Raw genomic sequence first — 23,534 nt, forward strand, 5'->3', positions numbered from 1 at the left:
CAAAGTAAACAAAAACATAAAGTCATCTGTTATGTTTTACTTCATGTATTTATTGCTCTTTAGAGAAAATAAAAAAATATATATCGCTGTATTTATTCTTAGAAAAATAAAATGATCCATGTGATTTGACATGTGGTCAAATCGGACGGTGGAATACAGCAAGTTCTCACTGCTGCAGTGGTCCCTTCGTATAACCAGAGAATGTCTAATAGGAAGACGGGCTCTGGTATAACGGACCCATTACACATTTTTTATGTTAGGAACTTAATTAAGGCACTTGAATTTCAAATAAAGTAGCATTATCGAACCCGTCTCCACATTTCAGAAAAATTAAGCATTTTAGAAAAAAAGAAAAATCATGAATCCTGCGCTCACTGATATTGAGGCTTTACGTAAATTCATATAATATCCATAAAATCGTCTGCAATATGCAAAGGACAATATAAGGTGAGTTTACCTTGTTTAGCCACAGGCAAATTATTTTTTGGGTGTTTTGCTAGATTAACAGCGGGCTGTTTGTTGTGTTACGCTAGTTTGCTAGAAGCAAAAGATTAAATATTTGGTTGTTTAGCCTCAGGCTAGCTGTTTGGTGCTGTGTATTTTGATAATTTGGTCATAAGCTACCTAATTATTTGTTTAGCTAGTTTAGCCACTGGGGTTATTTGTAAATATTGTCAGCGCTCAATGCCATCAACACAATGTTCTTAATTCAGTGCAGTGCATGTCGAAATGTAACACACACAGTACTTCACAATCATTGGTCCAAGTCCCTGTGCGTCTAGCACTGCGGGGCCTTCCCCCGCAAGCATTTGAAAACGTACTGACACCGTTCAGCCTTTCTGCAGCTCTAAGACAAAGTGTGAGAGGAAGTTGATGTCCGTCTCGGTGGGGTGTCGCTGGAGAACCAGGCCCACCGTGTCGTCCTGACCAGGGAACACCTGGCACAGGCTGTCCCTGAGTCTGGCCGTCTCATCCACGCCCCTCTCTGGACCTGCCTTCCGACCCCCACCGCGGGTGACTTTCCCTGGGCTGGCAGCTCTGCCCGGCCCGCTCTTCTTCTTCCCGCCGGCCGCCCGGATCCCCCTCGGTTCTGGCTCTGGAGCCGCTCCCCCCGGTGTCAGGTCGCGGTACTGCAGGACTTCCGTCTTGGCTCGTGGGAATTTGGAAGAGGGGAAAGGGGAGGCGACGCCAGCGAAGGAGTGGCTGCCCGGGTCAGGAGTCCTGAAAGGAGGAGGAGGAGGAGGAGGAGGAGGAGGAGGAGGTTAAAGGCGACATATAATACCAACAGGTGTGAGTGTGAATAGCCTTTTCAAGAAAAAATCTGAAAATCTGAAATTGAAAATCTGCCTCTTCTGACATCACAAGTGTGCGTGCCCACCTAGATGTATGACGGCTAGATGAGCAACGTTTGCCACAGTCCACTGGGTAGGCTGGCAGACTGATCCATCCAGCATACATCTAGGTGGACATGCCCACTTGTGGTGTAAGAAGAGGCCGATCTTCAAAACGACTTGTAGCGGCTAATCACACTCACACCTGGTGGTATAATATGTCAACGATTGGCACTACCGCCAATTCAAATACAAACTTTGCATTTCTGACTCCTATTTCTTTTCTTGCCGTGTGTCAGGTCGAATTTTTCAACGAGTTTGTGCGGTATGAGCACTATAATGCCTACCAATTCATCCCTCTCACCTCAGACGAGGTCAACAGAATTATAACATCTAACCATGCCACCACCTGCCCCCTTGACACTATCCCTTCCTCCCTCCTCCAGGCTGTGTCAAACGACATCCTGCCATTTCTAACCGCACTTATTAACTCCTCCCTCACTTCTGGCATTGTTCCAACGTCTTTCAAGACTGCCAGAATAAAGCCTCTCCTCAAAAAACCAACCCTTGATACCACTGACATCCAGAATTACAGACCAGTATCTCTTCTTTCATTCCTCTCTAAAACATTGGAACGTGCCGTCGCTAACCAACTGTCCTCCTATCTCTAATCTAGCAACCTGCTTGACCCTCACCAGTCAGGCTTCAAAAAAGCACACTCCACTGAGACGGCTCTCCTCGCGGTGACTGAGTCCCTCCGGGCGGCCAGAGCCTCGTCCCTCTCATCGGTTCTCATTCTCCTTGACTTGTCGGCAGCATTTGACACTGTGAACCACCAGATCCTCCCCGCCACTCTCGCCGAGCTTGAATCTGCCCTTTCCTGGTTCACGTCCTACCTGATGAATCGCACTTATCAGGTAACATGGAATGGCTCCTTGTCCAAACCTTGCACGCTTGATACAGGTGTCCCTCAAGGCTCGGTACTGGGGCCTCTTCTGTTCTCCCTCTACACCAGATCTCTGGGCTATGTAATTACATCCCACGGCTTTTCCTATCACTGCTATGCTGACGACACTCAGCTATTTCTCTCCTTTCCCTCATCTGACAAAGCCCTGATTGCAACACGCATATCTGAATGTCTGGCAGAAGTCAGCACCTGGACAACTGCCCATCACCTGAGGCTTAACCTCAACAAGACTGAGCTCCTCCTAATACCAGGGAAAGATTGCCCACACATGGACTTACTGGTCACTGTTGAGAACATCACTGTATCTCCTTCTCCAACTGCCAAAAACCTTGGTGTAGTGTTGGACAATCAGTTATGCTGCACCGCAAACATCACTGCGGTGGCCCGATCCTGCAGATTTGCACTTTACAACATCCGCAGGATCCGGCCCTTCCTCACAAGGGAAGCAGCTCAGCTTCTAGTCCAATCACTGGCCATCTCCCGCCTCGACTACTGCAACTCGCTCCTGGCTGGACTCCCTGCCTCTGCGATTAAACCCTTGCAGCGCATCCAGAATGCGGCAGCGCGCCTCGTGTTCAACCTACCAAAGTTCTCACATGTAACCCCCCTCTTCCGAGACCTCCACTGGCTCCCTGTAATAGCTCGCATCAGATTCAAGATGATGGTACTGGCATACAAGGCAGTCGATGGACTGCCCCTGCCTACCTCCAAGCATTAGTAAAGCCACACACCCCAGCTCGATCCCTCCGCTCAACTACCTCAGCCGGACGTCTGGTACCGCCATCGCTAAGAGCAAGCAAAGGTCGATCAGCAAAGTCACAACTTTTCTCTGTTTTGGGACCTCAGTGGTGGAACGAGGTCCCTACCGTTGTCAGGACCGCAGAGTCGCTCACCAGCTTCCGCAAAAGACTCAAAACTCACCTGTTCAGAGTTCATCTCGACTCTGCATAGAAACCAATGCACAGCCACCATTGAATGTTGTACATCCTGGCACTTGTACAAGGTACTTAATTGTGTAGCATCTACAGTAGCTGCTATCACTGCTTTACACGGGGAATGGGTTAGCCTAGCGATTGTAATACTTGCACTTGGTTCTATGAACGTCTTTACTGTACCGACAGCGATATATTGTTTCACTTCTTATGACAAATGTACTTATTGTAACAAATGCACTTATTGTATGTCGCTTTGGATAAAAGCGTCTGCTAAATGCCCTCAATGTAAATGTAAATGTAAATAATGCTTTGTAGCTTCTCCAAATTAGTTTGTACACTTTGATTGTTGTCGGCCTCACAGTTCACCGGTGTCGTGAGTTTGCCTGTTTTGTGCGTTTACCTGTGTTCTGAGCACTGAGCGGACGTTTGTTGGGGCCATAACTGTGCTGTATGTTACCTGTTTTGCGACATTACCAGTGCTGTGTGTTAACGATGTGCGGATACCAGTGCTGTGTGTTAACGGTGTGCGTTGTGAGTTTACCAGTGCTGTGTGTTAACGGTGTGCGTTGTGAGTTTACCAGTGCTGTGTGTTAACGGTGTGCGTTGTGAGTTTACCAGTGCTCAGAGTGTAAGAAATGGTCCAGGTGTGGCCCTCCTCGGCCAAGAGGGTCATCTGGCACCATGAAGAGATCTCCAACAAATGTGTACTGAAGGAGCCTGCATGGGGAGAAAAGCAACCAGGGGACTGTCAACAAACTGTCATCCACGTGGATCCAACATGGCTCTAATTTGAATATTAACAAAAAAAAACCTGTTCATTTCATGACTTCATGATTTCATGATGTCAGATTCTTTTCATGTATTATCGGTAAGTCTTGATTTTCCCAGCAATATTGTGTGGCAATTTGTTTTGGAATTATGGTAAAAACATTTTAATAATAACGCCTCGATGTGGGAGTGTGTGTGGATGACGGCTGGTTGAGGCAGCCTCCCCTGGCAGGGCTCAACAATAAGGATTGCCCGACGTCCCGGGGCAAGTAAAACGCCACGTCGGGCAAGTAACTATGACAACCCGCTTGCCCGTTCGGGCAAGTGGAGGACTCGAAGCAAAAAATAAATAAATAAATAAAAAATCAGATTTTTTTTTTTTTTTTCTGATTGGCCAAGGGGAGGGCCCCCTCCCCTTGGCCTCGTCGGATAATGCTTGTAATGCTTGGTGTACTATTTGATTTTATTTGAATGTGGCTTCGGCCAATCAAAATCGAGATCGCGAGACTCCCGGCAGGTAGCGGGCCCGCCGCAGTCAGTTGATGAAGAACTGGGAGATGGCTGCGTACGAGCTCAAGCGTAAGCAAACTTTTCAAGCATCCTGGAAGAAGGAGTTCCCCTGGGCTATACTCAAGGATGTGGAGGAATCACCAACTATGTTCTGCGAGGTTTGTCTTAAGTTCCCGTCAACGGCGGATAAAAGCGGTTCGTTTTTTAAAGGAACGTCATCTATCAGAAAGCAGATGCTTGAGTGTCACGATAAGAGCAAGCAGCATGTTGCTGCCAGCTCGCATGGCAGCTAAGCGGGCTGCTGATAACCTGTCCTCCGGTGCCTTGCCGGTTATTTTTACTAAACAGAACGCGGAGGCAAATGTGGTTATCACAAAGCTGATAACCACAGCTTATCACGTCACGAAGACCGGACAACCATTTACCGTGTACCCCAGTATGAGTACTCAACAGAAGAACGGGGTTGGGCTTAGAGATGGGCAATATGGCCTAAAATCCATATTGCGATTTACATTGCAGCCTCTTGACATAACGATATATTGATAACGATATATATCACGATATAAAATCATAAAATAACCGTTTCAGAACAGGTTACATAGACCCTAAGGAAAGCCAAACAGCTAAATGTATTTAAAAAAAAGAGAAATATAGTATGTCATTTCGAGAACATTTATTGTGAAACACTGTAATCATACAACATAATGTTGCAGATAAATAAAATTAGTATTGGGTTTCTTTCCTTTAGTGCAAACCATTCTAAAAGGCACTACACTTAGTTTAAGTCCTTGGTTCTTAAATGCCACCCAAGATGCAGAGAACAGGAAAAACGGGGGTCTTTCTAGATAAGGCACAGACACTGTACTGACAATTAGGGATGGGCATGATTAATTGATGATTGATCATTGATTGTTAAGATTTTTGTCGATTACGTGATATTTTTAACCATCAAAAGGAGGTTGACCCAACCGGAGAGGTGGTCTCGGAGACGTTGCTCAACATGGAGCAAAGAGGAGACGGAACGTCTTTATATATATTATATTTGGGTATCGATATCCAAAAGACATTCCGTCTCCTCTTTGCTCCATGTTGAGCCACCACCCATTATATTTGGGTATCGATATCCAAAAGACATTCCGTCTCCTCTTTGCTCCATGTTGAGCCACCACCCGACGGTCCGACAAAAGCAAGTAAAAAGTATGCTGGAAAACATAACTTAAAAATGCCGATGCATTTAACACATTCCGAGTCAGGATGAGGGAGAAGGAGTTGGACCAGTCCGCAGATCAATGTATATCACGCTGGATATCCATGATTGTTTACTTTCTCCGGTGCTTCCCCCCCCCCCTTTTTCTTTAACGCTTTACAACGCCCCAGACCTTTTTGTCCAATGATTTAACCCATTCAGACCGGATCACGCATCTGTGCGTGTTTACCTTTAAGACCGGATTGCGCATCAATGCGTGTTTACCATTAACCCATTTGTACCGGCTGCGCGGAGCAACATGTTGCGCCGCACAGCAGCCGGTACAAATGGGTTAACGTTCTTTGCACACATGCAGGTTTGTTGACGAATTCTGGCACTGTTGCGAAAATTGCAATGTGAAAAGGAATTGCACCAAACCAAAAATTGAACATTGTATTTTGCGTCATCAACATGCATTATCGCGATAAAGCGATAGAATTAAAATCTCTGTCGTAGGCCATGTTTTTTAATCGTTTATATCGTATATCGTTTATATCGCGCATTACTAGTTGGGCTGGGTACACAGTACAACACTGACATGGCTTGCCGACAGTAAGTTGTTAATTTATCAGCCTTATGTAAAGTTGCTCTATTGTTATAAGTCAGTCAAATTCGCAGCAAAAATAAACTGTGAGAAGCAACCGTGTTATGAAATGCATAGCTACAGCCCACTTTTGATCATGGTTTTTGAGGCTACATCCAAATGGGCCCGTTTTGAATTTATTTATATCTGTATTGCTACGTTTGAGCCTGGGCTCCTCATTAATCCAGCGGAGCAGTTTAGTGCTGCTGCTGTCATCCTTTTATTTTGAAATTCCGGATCTGTGTGTAATCCATTACAGTTTAAGTCTGAAGCTTCAGGAAGACGGTGTTACACTCCCAAAGGCCTTATAGTCCTTTGAGACGACACTGCTCATGCTTACAAGCATGCACACAACAGCTGGAGAAACCCTTGAAACCTTTCTTCAGGAGTCAGCAGAGGGCCAGTTCCATGCAGTTCAGCTACAGAGCTTTAGCCAGGAGAGCAGGGATAGATTTAACAGGTAGGAAATTAAAAAAATAAGAACATGGTTAACAGTTCAATTAGCCTGTTGTTCATAAAAGGGCTCATTTAGTTGTGTTTAATGTGTTAAATGTTTTATTTGCGTCCCTGCCTTTAAAACAAAATTTAAAAAGACATCTTATGTTGTTAGATTGAAGAGCCAACTCCTTGACGAGGTCATCCAAAGCCTGAGGAGCCAGTTCAAGAGCCTGGAGTCAGACAAAATTCTTCTAGTGGCTGCAAGGTTGGTGGACCCAAGGTAGTGGCCCACAGAGGAGGCAGAACTGGCCAGCTTTGGAGCGGACCATCTACTTGTGATCACAGAACACTTTGCCGAGATACTGGATAGGGCGGGCTGTGACAGGAGTCAGGCAAGACACCAAGAGTGGCCCAGTGCCAAAGTGGTCATAAAAGCGCTGCCCCAGGCTCAACAAACCAAGGTATGGGCAGACTTTTTTAAAGATCCTGACAGGCTACAGAGCTTCTCCAACCTGCTCCGTGCTCCCACTCTCCACTGCTGCTTGTGAGCGTGGCTTCAGTGCAATGAAACGCATAAAATCTGACTGGCGTGGCAGCCTTTCAGTTGATATGCTGTGGAAACTCCTATACACGGGTATCATGTGACGTCACAGCGTAAAGCCGGTGCCATCTTTAGGACCGCCCAGTGACCGAAAGTAAACGGTACAAATGCCTTCTATCTGCTGTGCCGTGGGCTGTGATAACAGTAAGTCAAAAAAAACGGGACATACGTTTTATAACATTCCCAAAAACACAGAAAGGAGACATAAGTGGTTAGCTGCCATTAAAAGGGATCACTGGACTCCGACAGAACACTCCAGACTGTGCAATGAACACTTTTTTTGGTCGAGTAACATTAATTATTTCTGGTAGAGATGTAACAAGGCTACACTGGGCACGTAACTGAAGTGTTTGTTCGCGTTGCGTCTGATGTAACAATTACCTTCTGCTATGATCAGATGTGATGAAACTAGTTTTCTAAAACTATTTTTTGCGCGTTGCGAACGTTCACTTACACAGCGTAGCCCACCTGTTAGTCTCACACACGGTTCATTAATCTGTCTAAGGGACAGATACAGGAAATCTTTCCTGCCACATGCCATCACACTGTACAATAACAGCTGAAACTCATGTCATAATAATAATAAGAATAAGACAGTCTCAAAGCACCTTATATGTTTTATCTGTTCACTTGCACCTTATATTTCTACTTTGCACTACAATTATACTGCTTATTTATACATTTATCTATGTATCTATGTAATGTGTCACTATATCTCATTCTACCACTGTAGGTCACAAGAGTGAGAATCCATTGCACCCCGACTATGTGCCAAGTTTGTTTGATTATCTCACACCTGAGCAACGCAAAAGAAAAAGAAATAGCTACAGCAAATTTGAGCAAATCCAAGCTGTCAAAAGAAAGAGAAGGACGCATGATGTTGGACCTGTGGCACCCTGTGATGACACCTCACAGCTTCTTCATCTCCAGATGATAAACTCGAGGATCATTCACCCATCCTGATTTAAAATACATGTAAGCTTCCGTGCTTTTGTATGCCTTGAGGGACTCCCCGGTGTATGGAGAAGGATTGTGGACAAGGTATATGTAAATGTCGCCAAAAGAAATGTTTGGCAAGATAACGACCGATTTCAGCGGGGTCAGTAATTGATTGGGAAGTAAATATGGATCAAAACTTAAAATATCATTTTTCTGGGAATAGCGTTGCATTTCTTCATCAGATAGATGAGAGATCATCTGATTAACGGTAGCCAACGCCATTTCACCTGGACTCGGTTGTTGGCGCTATGGTCCTAAAGATGGCCGTCACAACAAAAAGGTCACGTGATTGATACCCATGTATACATTAGCATCGAGGGGCCAGCAGTTGCCAACTTCAATGCGGAACGTGTTGACGATGGCCGTCAGCAGGTCAGAGAGCACGTCCGGTGTGAGGGGATTATTATTTTATTTTTTTGATGTAATATATTACGAGTGCCAAAGTTTAAAATATGGGATAAAACCTCAAAAAAAAAAATACAAATGTTCCAACAATGTCAGATGCATTCATACATTGTAAATAAAGGTCAAATATAACAATTTACCTGAATCTTTGTCGTTATTTGATAACCACTAATAAAAAAAACTATTTATATTTGGGGCCAGTGAAAATTGACTTCGGGCAAGTAGAATTCAGACCCACTGGCCCGACCGGCCAAGTGGAAAAAAATCTTAGCGTTGAGCCCTCCCTGGCCAAGTCTAATTGGACTCTGGGGCTGGGTGAGGTTGCACACCTGTGCACACTCATTCAGTAATCAGCGTGCACAGGTTAAACCATTCATCACCACACACACACTCAGACTGAGATCGCCTGCATGGCAACATGCAGCATCATGAAATCTTACAATAAACCGGTCTTCCCACACCCACGCCCTGCGCCCTTCGTCTGGGGGAGCCCAATAAATTCCACCTGGGTGGCGTGCAGCATTCCTACACGAGTAATTATTATTTTTCATGATTTCCTGTACCTCTTTCATATCTTATGCAATCATTCATTTCTTTTATCCAATAACTAATTTAATATATTTCGTCACAATTCTCAAGCTTTGTCGTAAAAATGTGTGATCTTCCTGAACACTTCTCTCCGTTGGTCAGAATAAAACGGCATTGTTTCACCTCTTTTTGATGATGTCCTTCCACGCCTGGGACTCGTCCAGGAGGTCACGCAGGTTGTCGTTGGTAACGATGACGCCGTCGGTCGTCTGGGCCAGATGCAGCATGAACCTGACGGGAACAGGCAAAGGTCAGAGGTCAGCGAGGGTACGCAACTGGGACAGATTTACATAACGGACTTGGTTGAGAACAATATTTTCAACAGCCTATTAAACAATATATATTGTTTTTTAAGTGCGTCGCTAAGCGAGGCACAACACCTCCGTCTGGATCGGGACCCATTTGGAGTCGAGACCACAGAAGCGCTGCTCTATAGAATGGACTGGTCTGGACTGACCTGTCGTCGTACGAGTTGATCCTCTTCCCCAGCACCTCCCGGGAGGGCGTGTAGGAGAGCAGCCCCAGCTCCTGAAGCTCCGTCAGGTAGTGCTGCTCTGGAGAGCGAAACAAACACACCTACGGTCAAATACATCATGATCCACAGCCACAGTCCCACACTCTGAACCATTAATGGTGGAATTCCAGACGGCCTCCACCGTGCCTGTAAATGCACTCAGAAATCACCAGCTTCCCTCACTCAAGACTTCTGGAGTAATCAACTTATTAACTGAGTGGTTGTGATGACACTAGATAAGACATTCCTGGTGGTACCACCAGCCCTAGAGGAAAATCACAATACACAGACTCTTTGTATTATTTGAAACCCCGGGAGAATGATTATCTTCTTCCTAGCTCAAAAGGACTTACGAGGGGGGAACCAAAGGTTGCAGAGTTACTTCCCCGTTTGTCCAGGAAGTGCACGTATACTTCAGGAAGTGCATTACATTGCAAGTCTAGAGCGTAACCCTGGTACCTTTGATCTTTGGGTCTCGTTTCTGCCTCCACTGGGGCAGGAAGGTGCTGATCCGTCGGTGGCCTCGGTTCCAGAAGTGCTGGACGGCCAGAGCGATGCCACGGCACGAAAAGAAGTGGCCCAGACCATGACTGCACAACACACACACACACACACACAATGTCAATACAAAGCTTCCCAGGTCGCCACCCAATGAGCCAAACCAATAGACAGATGCAGACTTCACAATCCGAATACATTGGCAAAACACGAGCCGCATACATAGAGAAAGGTTTGGGCCCTCTTCAGGCGAATGGCATATGTATCTGTCCTAACATGCAGCGTTTGGATATGGAAAATATGACAATATAATGTTATTGTCAGGGGCGGCGCCTCTACTGAGGCCATCATTACTTTAATGCCCACTGTAGGTATTTATAGAGTTCCCTTTCAGTTTAATATCAGTTTAATTTTCACTTACTCCTACTTATTATTGTCACACATTGTGTTGTTATTGTTGGCTGTTTTATTGTTAATGGAGAGCAAGCATACTGTTTTGCTTGCAACATATGCTGATAAAGATTTTCACATTTTAAATGTACTTCTACTAAAGTAGGTAACAAACAGACACACACATTAAGATGTCTACATGTCATACTCGGGTTAAGAAGTCGACAATACTATAAATACGATAAAAACAGTCCACCTCATGGCCACGTTGCTCCCGTCTATGATGATCATCCTCAGCCCAGGGTCTCCGGGTTGGGCAGGCAACTGGAGGTCAAAGGTCTGCCGCAGACCCTCCAGGAAGCGCTGCTCTCCGGTGACCAAGGCGCCTGTCGACAGGGCAGCCGCCAGGAAGCCCTGCGGCGGCTCTTTCATTACCTGGCCGGGGGGATGGAGGGGAGGTTGGTGTTGGTGAGCTGGATCGGGCTTGGGGAAGGGGTAGGGGAGCTCGGCCGAAGGATTGGAGGTTTTGTTGTTTTGGCCAGTAGGGGGGAGGTGGCCCGGGGCTTGGGGGGAGATGTAGGGGACATTGGGCTGGGGTTGGTGGGGATTAGGTAGCAGGGGTGAGGTTTCTGTTTTTTTTGCTTTCGGACCCGCGTGGGGGAGGTGGTGGGGGCTAGGTCCCGGACCCAGGCCCGGGGAGGGGTAGGTAAGCAGCGGGGGGCCCCTGACTTCTGGCGGCGGTATCGCCGTGGAAACGGAAGGCTTGGGTAGAGGTTCCTGAGGTCGGAGTGCGACGCTCGGTTTCCTTTCTTTCGGGACGATTTGGGGCGGTGTCGGGTGGCCTCCTAGTCTGCCTCTCTCCTCCTCTCCGGTGGCCGTTCTCCTCGGCTCCCGCTCCAGCAGCTCCTCTTCCAACTCCTCCCGGGGCACACCCGGCACCTCCACCTCCCGCTGCAGCCGGAGAATCAGCTGGTGGGTGGAGAGGTCGGGGAGGCTGCCGTAGACCTCCGCTACCTTCTCCTCCTTGTAGCCACAGCTGGCGGCCGCCCTCTTCACCACCGCCAGAACAAAGTCCTCCTCCGGTTCCCCCTGGCCTTCGTCTCCGGAAGGTTCTCGTCTCATGCCCGAGGCCCCTCCTCCTTTACTTCTCCTCCTTTTTCCATCTATACCGCCTTCACCGACCTCAGTCTCCGTGGGGTAGTTTCTCTGGGCCTGGCGACTTCTATTGAGAAAGTCGATTATGGGCAGGTCGCTCTTCGGACTCAACTTGACTTGGCTGGTCCGGTGTCCGCACTCGGGGTTCTTGTCGCTGCAGTCCTGCTCCTGCTGCACCAGGTCCAGGATCTGGGAGGCCTCCCTGGGGCCCGTGCGGGCCAGGACTTGCCTCACCACCTGCTCTGTGTAGCCCATGGCTGTGAAGAACTTCAGCAGTAGCCGGAACTCCTTCTGGCTGCCTATGGAGAGCACCACCTCGTCGCTGTCCTCCATATTCTCCTCCTCCGGTTCCCCCTTCACCTTCCCCTCGAGCGCCACCACCCTGACCGCTTCCTCCTCCTCGGCCACCTCCTGCGGGGGAAACCCCAGGCGCTGCTCTGCTCCCTCTCCTCCCCCGCCTCCTCCTCCTCCGTTTCCGACAGCCGCGTGCCCGGGTGGGCCCAACGCGTCGCAGGGTGGGAGGTCTTCCGCCGGGGGACCTGTGAGACCCCCACTCGGTCGCTCTGTAGCTGGCGACAGGCGCTCCGCTACCAAATACGGCGCGGCTCGGCGACGCTCCGTTTCCTGACCATCAGGATCTCGGGCCCCTTCCGGCCCTTGAAAAGCGCAAGCGTTGGAGGCGAGGGAGCTCGCGATGTTTCCCGATTCCCAGCCTAGTCTCGCGGGGGCCCCTGTCATGGGGCTAGGTGAACCGTGGCCTGTTCGTTGGTCTGGACTCTCTGAGGAACAATCCAAAGAACCGGGACTGGAATAAAGACCAGACTCTTTCACCAAGGTCAGCAGGGTCTGCTTGGCCGCCTCGGGGAGCGATAGAAGTTCCGGGGTATACTTGTCCTCCCATTTCCTCACCAGACAATTGAAGGCCCGGCTTGAATCCAGGGACTTGCCCAAGGCCCTGCTGCCTGTTTCGGGCCATTGGTCCTGGGTGATTTGGAACCTTTCCAACAGGTCTGTGATAAGGGAGTAGGCCTGTACTACTGGCTCTGTGAGGCCAGAGATAAGCAGGCAACCATGGGAGCCGACCTGAATCAGGTGAAAGAAAACCATGTCAAGTTAAGTCTGTCGAGCCCCTCGATAAAATTGACGGTCTCAACCTGCTTTTCTAGATCAAAATATTACCACCACTGACAAATCGGATTACACTTAAAGCGTAATGGACTTGGCAGAAATGGAATATAATATTCATGTTATAAAGTCGGTTGCCATCTACAACCCCACCGCTAGATGCTATTACATTTTACACACTGATCCTTTTACAACTCAACATAGGGAAATTATATTTGTTTATGTCGAAGGCAGAAACAAGCTGAATAATTGTGTCCAAAATAACATTATATTGTCAAAATGTATTCATTAAAAGGTTCTCTATCTCTGGAGATCTCCACAGTACGGCGGTTTAACTGTCATCCAGACTTCATTCTACAAAACTAATCGAATTAATCTCCAAATTGAACAAACAAATAGTATGGGAGAAAATATGTATTGAGGCTTAAATAACTATTTGGAAGATCTTGCCCATCTGTTTGATGCCAGTGTGGAACAAAGCCAAGTTAACAGATGGCCCTGTTCCAAGGGATTCCCCTTGTCACTCATAAAACCTCCCGACAGGCTTCTGCTGGGAGCCCCTTATCCTTTTGATTAAACCAGAGCAGCCATTGTTTGAACAGTATTGGATATACAAGGTTCATCCCTTACACATGTGGTGAGCCCTGTCTGTTTAAGATCAGGTTATTGAACAACTACGAGTGAATTTTAATCCCAGAGTATTTCTCTACCTCACATAGGAGATAACTGTAATGTTTAATACGCAACTTCAGACTGTAATGACTAAGATGTTTAAGACGTAACTTCTTTACAATGTAATGATTAAGATCTAACTTATTTTACTGTAATGTTAATATGTCTTTACATTAGAATATACTGGGAATACAGGGCGGGAAAATAAGCGTATGATAAGTAAATGGGGAACGGGAGTGGGAGACACAAGCGGTGTCCAGTTTCAAGGCCCGTAGTATATAGCGTTGTGATAAGAGGGGATACACCTCGAAGCCTGATCACTGTTCAGGAGTTCTTTGCAAACCGACTAAGGTTTTGTTGTGTGATGGAAAATCCACATGTTGTTATGATGAATTTAGGCTTTGTTTACTATTCCTTGTATGGTTTTGCCACCCTGCTCTTCTTCAGGGTCGTCTAAAATGTTAACCTTTGTGATCGTGTGATGAATATCTCTTTACACATTCCGTTTCGCTAGCTGCCTTTTGTTGGTTTGGGCCTGTTCTCTTGACCCCCTGGGGAGCGTCGAAAGGTGAAGGGTTCCATCTGGCATGGCCGCGACCCCCTTTATGACATCCTGAGGAGCTTCAATCAATAGATTACCATCAGGTTAACAAACGTTGTTGGGTTGGTGGGGGACAGCTGCCCTCAGAAACTTCCTTGTAAACCTTTAGAGAGACGCAGGGCGAACTCCCATCTGAGACCTCGGATTATTGTATTGTATGCCTATTCTATTGTTTGTTGATGAATGTTGTGATGTATCGTTGTTTGTGGTATTATAACAAATATATATGACCATAATTGTCCACAAGTATTGTGTGCTTTTTCCGTTTGGAAATCTCATCTGTCTTAGACGCAATATCTGGTTAAGGAATTGCCACGACAGTTGTTACTTTATGCAAGTGGTAATAAAGCCTTAATCTTTCAAACCTAGTCCTTCTCGACCTTCGAGTAATAGATTGTGGGTTTTTATCCACAACAATAGCTCCATGCATACCACAATATATGCGGATGTGTTTTTGATCAAGCAGTCCATGAACAACCCTCGGGCTCCACAGAACACACAGTGCAGGAACCCTGGGTAGGACACTTCCTGTTGTTGTTCCTCGTTGACCAGGCCTCGGACAAACAGCTGTCACAAGAAGAAAAAAATAATGCAAATTACTTTCAAAGTAAGAGCAATTTAATGTCACCGCAAGGAGAGGAGTCCATAATAATACATACACCTAACACTATTAACCAGGAGGTGAAACTTTAGATACAAAATAGTTAAAACGATAAATTATGAGATTCAAATTTCATACAAGAGTTAGTCGATCTATCGATACATCTATCAACCTTTCTGTCTTTCTGTCTAGTATATATCTGTCTCTGTCAATCATCGTGTATATATAATGATTTGTGTTGATACAAATTGGAAAATTCATTTGGTCTTTAAGACGCGATGTGACTCAACGCATTCATCTCGGTGTAATCACCCAGGTGGGCGGTGTTTTGGTCTAGGCCGCCCTAATACATTAAGACTAGAATGATGTGTCATATATGTTGGTGAGTTGCGAGGTTTATGGTCCTTCAGAGAATTTGTATGTTGATTTAATATCTGTTGATGAGCTGCGTTGTTTATGGACCTTCAGCTTTATTGCAAACATTATTGCTTTTAGCGGAAAGCTAACAGGAAGAGGTGTCAGTTAAATAACTACATTGCAGGGGGTCGGGAAGGGATACAGAAGTTGATTGGAACAATAACGTAGCATTAATAAAAAGTTATAGAATAGGCCGTCTCTACAGTCAATAATACATTTTACTTTTTACTCAAGGCAAAATGATGGGAGTCAGACTGACCTTAGCAGCGGCCACATCGAGGCTCGTACCCCGCAAGTTGAGCCACATCTGCCCATCGTTGTGAGGCACATCGTCGGTCCCGATCCCAAATGAAACCCGGAATATCTTCTCCACTGAATGGCGCTGGGACGTTAGAGAGTCCCGCAACGTACCGGCGCAGGCGAACTCATCCTTCACCATTAGCTCACCCTCCCTCTCGGAACCGCTGTGCGACGGGTCCATCAACCCAGTCTCTCTCTCTCCAACCACCTCCCAATCTCTCTGAAACGACCTATTGGTTTTTGGGGAGGGTGGACAGACACATCGAAAGGGAATGTCAATGTCAACAATTTCGGGCTAAGTTGTCATATATCACGCTACTTTATACTTTGTTGAAGTAGAGCTAGACCTACCTTCTCCTACCTACTCGGTTGAACGGCTTGATCCGTGTCTGCCTCTAAGTTTCGTCTTTACTTCCCTTCTCTCTCATCCGAGCAGGGGAAGAACTGCTCGTAACTTTAGTGGTCCAAAATGTTGGCACTCGATTATGATAATAAAGACGACATAAACGCGGAATATTCTACAATATAACTTGATGTTGTTATTTACCTGTCTCCTATTTCACTATAATGCAACGTTTCGTAGTCCAGACAAACCCAAACAAAACGAAAGTGGCAACTACGCGCCAGACTGGGGCGGGTCCCCAGGCTCTTCATGGAGGTTGCCGTGATCCAAGGGTCCGAGCGTACAGGGGGCGGTGCTTCTCTCCGTCACCAACCAGTCAATGATCCGGACGCACTGTGACTGGTCTCTTGATTGGTTGGTAACAGAGATTTGTGCCGCCCAGTTTACGTCCCGATATTTATCTCGGAAACCAAGTGAATAGTTCATCTTAAATACGTCAATAACAATATGTTCGACGAGTCTTTTGATGTGTCTTTATTGTTTTCTTTTAAGAGATAAAGAACTGTAATGTCACCACATATGCAGCATTTAAGGTGTATCATAATAAAGTATATATTCTTCCTTCTAATAAAATACATCAAAACACGAACCAGAATGGCCAGGGGAATTCCATTAACGTCAAGAACTTGTTTTCCCCCTCGGGCTTGTGCAGCGCACGCGCTGTGATGTCATCAGAGTCCAGGAAACAGACGAAGAGAGAACTTCATGCTGGGCTGGAAAATGAGTATTGTGAACCGACAGAAAGAATTATTAAATAATAATTAGTGAATTATTTATTAATAGTATAGTTATTAGTATTTATTAAGTGAATTATAATCGATTTGTAAATTAAATGGAAATTAATTAATTAATTAAATCAAATATGACCCTTTCAAATCATGGTGATGTGAAAGGGGTGCAATGTGCAAAACATAAAAAACATGCAGATGCGGAAGTTGTGGGATGGACTTAATCAATTTCACTTCTCGTTTTATTCAATGGTGCCTATATTAGGTGAGGTTCTCTCACCTATTTTCCTTGTCAAAAAGTATCTACTTAGGCCTGAATCCTAAAATCTCCCAGATGATCCGTTTACAGGTGAGGTTTGATTTGTTGACGGCATTAATGAAAAAAATATTTAGGCTTATAAACTTTGTGATTTACGGGGATCGAAAAAAGTTGACATGAAAAGTATGGCTCTAGTTACACTTCTTTGTTTGACGGGTTTAATTAAACGATGAACTATCGATTACAACCAGGCATATTGTTGCTGTTATTATACTGTCTTCTTGCATTTGGTTTCGATTGGAGGTATCAATAGTAAATACAAGTTGAAATGGGCCTATAGCCCAATGAGGCCATGATGAGGCGCATTGGTTTTAATATTGTATTAAACCAGCACGGAGTTTCCAGGTTTTGGAAAATAATGCACGGCCTATTTCGGTTGCTTTCCACTGCCAAAGTTCAACCCGGAGATGTAGGCCTATTCTCCGTTCAAACCTATATGAGTTTCTTTCATAAAAAACATTATTGCTTTTAACGGAAAGTTAACAGGCAGAGGTGTCGTTTAAGAACTACAATGCATACTCTTAGAACGTTTTTGGCAAATCAGGATTAAGTATATAACATTAACGTGGTATCATTTTAATATGAAGGCCTAAATCAATTTAATATGAATTACGGAATATTACCATATTGGAACAGATGGGGGCGCCCTTGCTTCAAAATATGAATAATCAACAATAACAAATAATAATAGCACTAGGGCAATGTAGGCCTAGAGCGACTGACAATGCATAATTTCTCCAAACATGACATGAGAGATTTTTCCATATATTAGTGAGCCATGGAAACAACCGTGTGCCCTATTCCGGTGTGTGGTGAAGCGAGCCTGGATAGGTGGGAGGTGATTGGCTCTGGGGGTTTCGGACAGATCTTTAAAGCCAGGCATGTTCAGTGGGCTTGGGACGTTGCAATTAAGATCCTCCACCATGACGACGGGTATGTACACAACACTGTTTCATAAAGCACTGAATTCACACCAAATAAAAATAACAAACAATATTTTTAAACACTTAAACACAATCATATTCAATAATGACATTAATATGTTTTCATACTGATGCAACGTACATTGAATTAATCTTTTTCCTCTGTGTTACCGGCTATTCTATTCTAATTTGGACCAACCATGGTCCGAGTGAGGCTCACTATTCATCTCTCACTCAAACACACTCCCCCCCCCCCCTCTCTGTTGCTCTCTCTCTCCATTACCCCCATCACCCCATCTCCCTCTCCTCCCTAACTCCCCAACCTCTCTCTCCCCCTCTTCCCTCTCCCCCTCTCCCCCGTCTCTCTCCCCCTCTCCCCCGTCTCTCTCCCCCTCTCCCCCGTCTCTCTCCCCCTCTTCCCCGTCTCTCTCCCCCGTCCCTCTCCCCCTCTTCCCCGTCCCTCTCCCCCGTCTCTCTCCCCCGTCTCTCCCCCTCTCCCCCGTCCCTCTCCCCCTCTTCCCCGTCTCTCTCCCCCTCTCCCCCGTCCCTCTCCCCCTCTCCCCCTCTTCCCTCTCCCCCTCTCCCCCGTCTCTCTCCCCCTCTCCCCCGTCTCTCTCCCCCTCTCCCCCTCCAGGTCATGCTCAGCCCTGCTGCGGGAGGCAGAGCTGATGCGTCGGGGGGAGAGCCCCTTCGTGGTGAGGATTTCCGCGGTCTTCCGGGGCCGGCTGCCCTCCGGCGGACCCTCCACCCTGGGCCTGGTCATGGACTACATGGAGCAGGGCTCCTTGGCAGACCTCCAGGTGAGATTGGCCACACCCCTGTCACTTCCTGTCCCACCGTGAATGACGCAAGGGAACGAGTTCACTTACCGGAAAACAATTGAGGCAAATGTATTATGTTGAACCTCATCAGCAAGGAATGTTCCTGATAATATATTCATCTAAAACTGCACGTCAGGGGACGAAGGGAATGCTTAGTCTTTCCTGAGACTAGTAAACTAGTTCAGGAGTTTCTCCGTTTCTTTGTGAATTAGGGACGTTTGGCGGGATGTTTTCGTACCTGTAGCGATACGAGTTCACAAAAAGCCGCAAAATGCAACTTCTCAAACAACCAACCATAACGCACTCCTCCCTGTATCTTAATTATTCAGTAGTTAATGCCCTCTTGTTACAGGGTGCCCTGTGTGGGCCCCCGCCCTGGCCCTTGGCCTTCAGGCTCTCTTACCAAGTGGCCCTTGGCATGAACTTCCTCCACACCCTCTCTCCTCCGATGCTCCACATGGACCTGAAGCCCAGCAACGTGCTGCTGGACTCTGGCCTGACCGTCAAGGCGAGTCCCAGGCTCCTGGGCAAAGGCCCGGCGGCCTGCTACACTCAGCGGCTAGCTACGGTAAACTTCAAGCTCTTGTTATTACAGCAGTAATGTAACGACCCCTTCGTCCTCCCACACAGCTGACGGACTTCGGTCTGGCAAGGACCTCCCAAAGCATGAGTCGGAAGTCCAAGATGGACAGCGCGGAGGACGGCGGGACCACCAGCTACATGCCTCCTGAGGCCTTCAAGATGGACTACAAGCCCTCACGCTCCTCAGACATGTACAGGTACAGCTGATGTTTAGCATGAAAACAGACACACACATACTGCGCCCCCCTTCACACTGCGAGCCCCCTCCCCCCCCCCCCTCTCTCACACACAACACCTGGGGGAGGGGCACGTGTCGTTGGGCGTGGACTGTGATGCCACTCATTTGTTATATTAGAGGGTTTCTCATTCTGTCAGTACATATATCCCCCTTTAGGGCGTCATGAAGCTCATCAAACTCAGCGTCCTCGTTAAGTTCTTGTCGGGCATCCTGCAACAGAACGCCTATCCATTCATCCCTAGATTTGTTTTGGCGTGTACACTAATACATTTAGTAGGCCCACCTTAGACAGGCACGCATGCTAAAAGGCAACACAACGGGCCTCCCTAGCTGATGACTTTGGGAGTTGCCTATTTAAGCACTCATAACCAAGACATTCCCGCTGTGCCGTGCCAAATCACAGTTTCTGTTGAGGTACAAGGCGTTGTGGTGACGTGTGCTCAGTTAATAGATATGTTTATTTTTGTTTTAGCTATGGAATCCTGCTATGGTCCATTCTGGCGGGTCAAAAGCCATACGACCGTGAGTGCCATCTCTCTTCCATCGCTCATCACTGCTACAGAGACATAGAAGTCAGAAAGATAACGCAACTGTTCTCCTCTCTCCTGGTGGTCTCCTTCGCCCTACAGATGTCCTCTCCAGCCTTGTGCGTTTCCGGATCCCAGAAGGGGACCGGCCCCCCCTGGAGAATATAGAAACAGGCCAAGTCGAGGGCCTTGGGTCGCTGGTGGAGATGATTGTCCGGTGCTGGGACAGTGTACCCCAACGAAGGCCATCCTTCCTGGGTAGGGCTTCTTCCACTGTGCAACACTGAACACACTCGCTATGTATAAAATAAAAGACTAAACTAAATGGAACACTGTAGAATGATATAAATGTATATTTTTTTGATTTGGAGCTTATAAAAAGATTTCAATCAGGTATAGACTAGAATCTCTGTTTCTGATTGGCTCGAACTGTTGCCAGGTGATCAGGTAATCTATTTAAACCAATCCCCATACTGGATTTGCAATAGCACAGATTTCTCTACAGATTGCGCTGCCCCTGAAGTTGTAAACTTGTGTTTGATTACTCCATCTACACAGACTCTGTCTGCTCCGTCTTGACAAATTTTAATTTTAAGCCATCTTGTCCATTGATTTCTCAGTTCATTTGTATTTTTCTATAGACTGCATTTCTGTGACTGAGCAACAGTACGACCTTCATAAGTCTGGCATCAACAGTGCCATCCACTACACGCAGGCCGTACTGGTAATGCAGCATTCGAGACACAACCTCTAACCCCACACAACTATTCTGTAGCCTCGGAACCGGGTTGATGACACAGCACAAATTTTGCCATTAAGTACTCCTGTCTTAAGTGTGCTCCTGTCTCTGACAATGCTGTTTTTCAATTTTCCTTTGTTGTTGTTTTGCCGGTTTTTTCTGCCCTTTTTGTCCATGTATCACATATTATCTCAATCCTGGAGTCTAGACTATGCTTCTCTTTTTTGCTATTGTTTTTGCTTTATTTATTTCTTTATTTTCTTGCTTTTACTGTATCCCACCCATTCTCACACTTATATTTTCTCTGTTCCTATTTCTAGGACAAAAATAGAGAAGAACGAAAGATCTCGGATGGACTCACAAAGCTTCACATAAGCAAGCCATGTTGGTTCTATATCTGTTCAATCGTACACAATGAAAGATTAGTTTTTAATCTGAACCATAATTATGTTTTTTATTTTGCAGCATCACCCCTGAGTAAAAGTAAAACGTGAACAAAATACACATGTTTGTGGGCCTGTTGCACAATAACACACACAATTTGATTTTTTATACTTGGCTAGCTCATTTGATGTGCTAGCTTAACCATTTGGCCAGCTTGCTTGCAATATAGTTAGCTGGCTCGCTTAATACAAACAAATATAGCACTGAACTATATACTTAATTCTTTAAATGTTTTTTTGTTTTACACAACAGGGCTTCAGGCAGTATCGTGTAATATTATTATTAATTCAAATTCTTCTCCTTTCTTTCACACAGCATCAGCCATAAATGTGCCAATGGACAACATAACAGGCCCTCCACCAGTTCAGGTATAGGCCTACAGTTGCACCATTCAACTTTGTGTAAGCTGTGCTTTTTGTGTAGCAGACTACTTTTATTTATTTTATTGATATGCGATGCAGAAGCCTATGTTTACACATAAGGACTAGGACCTCATAATAGTCAACTGGATGATTTTTGTCTTGTTGTTTATTGGCTTATACATCTAAAATAAAAATCAACATCAAATATCTAAACATGTGTGAATATTTAAGAAAACCAAGAGTGTGTTAAATTAAGAGGAGCCATTATTTGTCGCATTCAAATTGACCTAGCAGGAATCAGACAGAAATATGCCTCAACATCCATTTTGGTTTTAAGGAGACGGCTGATGATCTAACCAGGAAGAACCAAGTCCAGAAGTGTGGCACAGGTAAACACTTTTAAAGGGGAAGTCGTGGTTGGTGAATCACTGCCTGGCCATTGCAATGAGAGACAACTACAAAATATTAAACCACTGAAAATACAAAACCATCACAGACATAATAAGAATGTTTAAACCCACTTAGATGATGTTCTCTGCTATCTAGAAAAGCCCTCATCTCAGCCAATGAGCTCTGAAACCAAACGTAGTACATTTACCAATACGGAGTCAGGGTCCTCTTCGATCCTCAACCACGCTCCAAACCCACAACCGAAAGCCACGGCTAGACCTACCGCACCAGGATCACCATACCAGGTGAGCTGCTTACAATGGTCCTTGTTGTTGTAGTTAAATGTTTGCCTTTGTTTTTTAATGATTGTAGTTGTATTTTGTCCATAGTAGCTGATGTAGTTGAGTTTGCTGATTGTTGCGGAATTGGTGTCTAATGCTGTTGGTCGTTGCTGATTATTGTTGCAGGTTGTCATTTATCATTTTCGGTTCTTTGACTTCTTTGTTGCATCTGAATGTTGCTGGAGTGGGTGATTCATGCTGATTGTTGCTGATTGTTTTTCGTTGTTTCCAACGATTGGTTTGTAGCGCCAGGTCTCCAATCCAGAGAAGACACCCGTGTATATCAAAAACAGCCACGTGAGTTGGTTTCAGAAAGGCAGCGGTAACTACATGCACATCAGCACCAGCGACGGGCTAGCAGAGAGGAGGCGGCACCCTACAGCACCCCCGATGTTCAACACCACACGTCCCAACTCGAAGGGCCACAGAGCACCATCAGGAGAACACTGACTCTGGGCCACTTGTGATGATCTTTACCTTTCCACGCCACTGAAACTCATATTTTGCCAGGAAAAAAGTTCTATTTGTTTTTGATACTTACTGCAGCATATTAATTGCATTTCATTCAATTCAATGGACTGGATTCACTCTTGTTCTCATGTTTTACGATTTTTTACAATCATCTCTAATAAACCTCTGATTAAAAGAAAAAAGCCTTACACAAGCTGAACATTATGATATAGGGTTAATTGTAAATCGAACATCAACTTGTTTTTATCAGGCTGGTTCCCGGACAATGCTAAAATCTTTCCTGTAAAAAGTAAATTTATGTTTTTCTAATGATCTGTTATTTTTCAGGCTAAATAAATGTCTTTGCTGTAATTGTCTATCTGCCTATCTGTGAGACCTTTATGATTATTTTGTTTTCTTGTGTTTGAAGTTTGTTCATCTTGGTAAGTAAGTCTAAAACAAGTCTAAAATCAACTTTGGTATGAACCGCTCTAATTAGCTAAGAAGATTCTGCCACGCACTCAGGGCCTAGAGCCAGATGGGTGTGGACAGACTGTGTCGGTCGAGCCCCAGGGTAGTGGACAGAGCTACCAGGGCTCCCTGGAGCCACCAGGGTTCACTTG

General features: G+C 45.8%; 2 protein-coding genes across 2 annotated transcripts; one reads left to right on the forward strand and one right to left on the reverse strand.

Moving 5' to 3' along the window:
- Window positions 1-29: 29 nt before the first annotated feature.
- On the reverse strand, window positions 30-16,538 carry khnyn (KH and NYN domain containing). Its single transcript, XM_079758059.1, has 9 exons — window positions 15,996-16,538; window positions 15,604-15,874; window positions 14,759-14,893; window positions 11,030-13,011; window positions 10,345-10,475; window positions 9,829-9,925; window positions 9,495-9,602; window positions 3,849-3,950; window positions 30-1,221 (listed from the first exon to the last, which is right to left on the reverse strand). The coding sequence occupies exons 2-9, from the start codon at window positions 15,823-15,825 to the stop codon at window positions 831-833; spliced, it is 3,168 nt and encodes a 1,055-aa protein (XP_079614185.1). The 5' UTR covers window positions 15,826-15,874; window positions 15,996-16,538; the 3' UTR covers window positions 30-830.
- Window positions 16,539-16,992: 454 nt separating this feature from the next.
- Window positions 16,993-23,288, forward strand: ripk3 (receptor-interacting serine-threonine kinase 3). The gene is made up of 13 exons (XM_079757637.1): window positions 16,993-17,124; window positions 17,867-18,027; window positions 18,652-18,817; window positions 19,191-19,346; window positions 19,469-19,617; window positions 20,131-20,180; window positions 20,288-20,443; window positions 20,827-20,909; window positions 21,245-21,308; window positions 21,684-21,736; window positions 22,068-22,119; window positions 22,277-22,425; window positions 22,708-23,288. The coding sequence occupies exons 2-13, from the start codon at window positions 17,873-17,875 to the stop codon at window positions 22,909-22,911; spliced, it is 1,437 nt and encodes a 478-aa protein (XP_079613763.1). The 5' UTR covers window positions 16,993-17,124; window positions 17,867-17,872; the 3' UTR covers window positions 22,912-23,288.
- The last annotated feature ends 246 nt before the right edge of the window (window positions 23,289-23,534 follow it).

This window comes from Pollachius pollachius (assembly GCF_949987615.1).
Source record: "Pollachius pollachius genome assembly, chromosome: 20".
Taxonomy (NCBI): domain Eukaryota; kingdom Metazoa; phylum Chordata; class Actinopteri; order Gadiformes; family Gadidae; genus Pollachius; species Pollachius pollachius.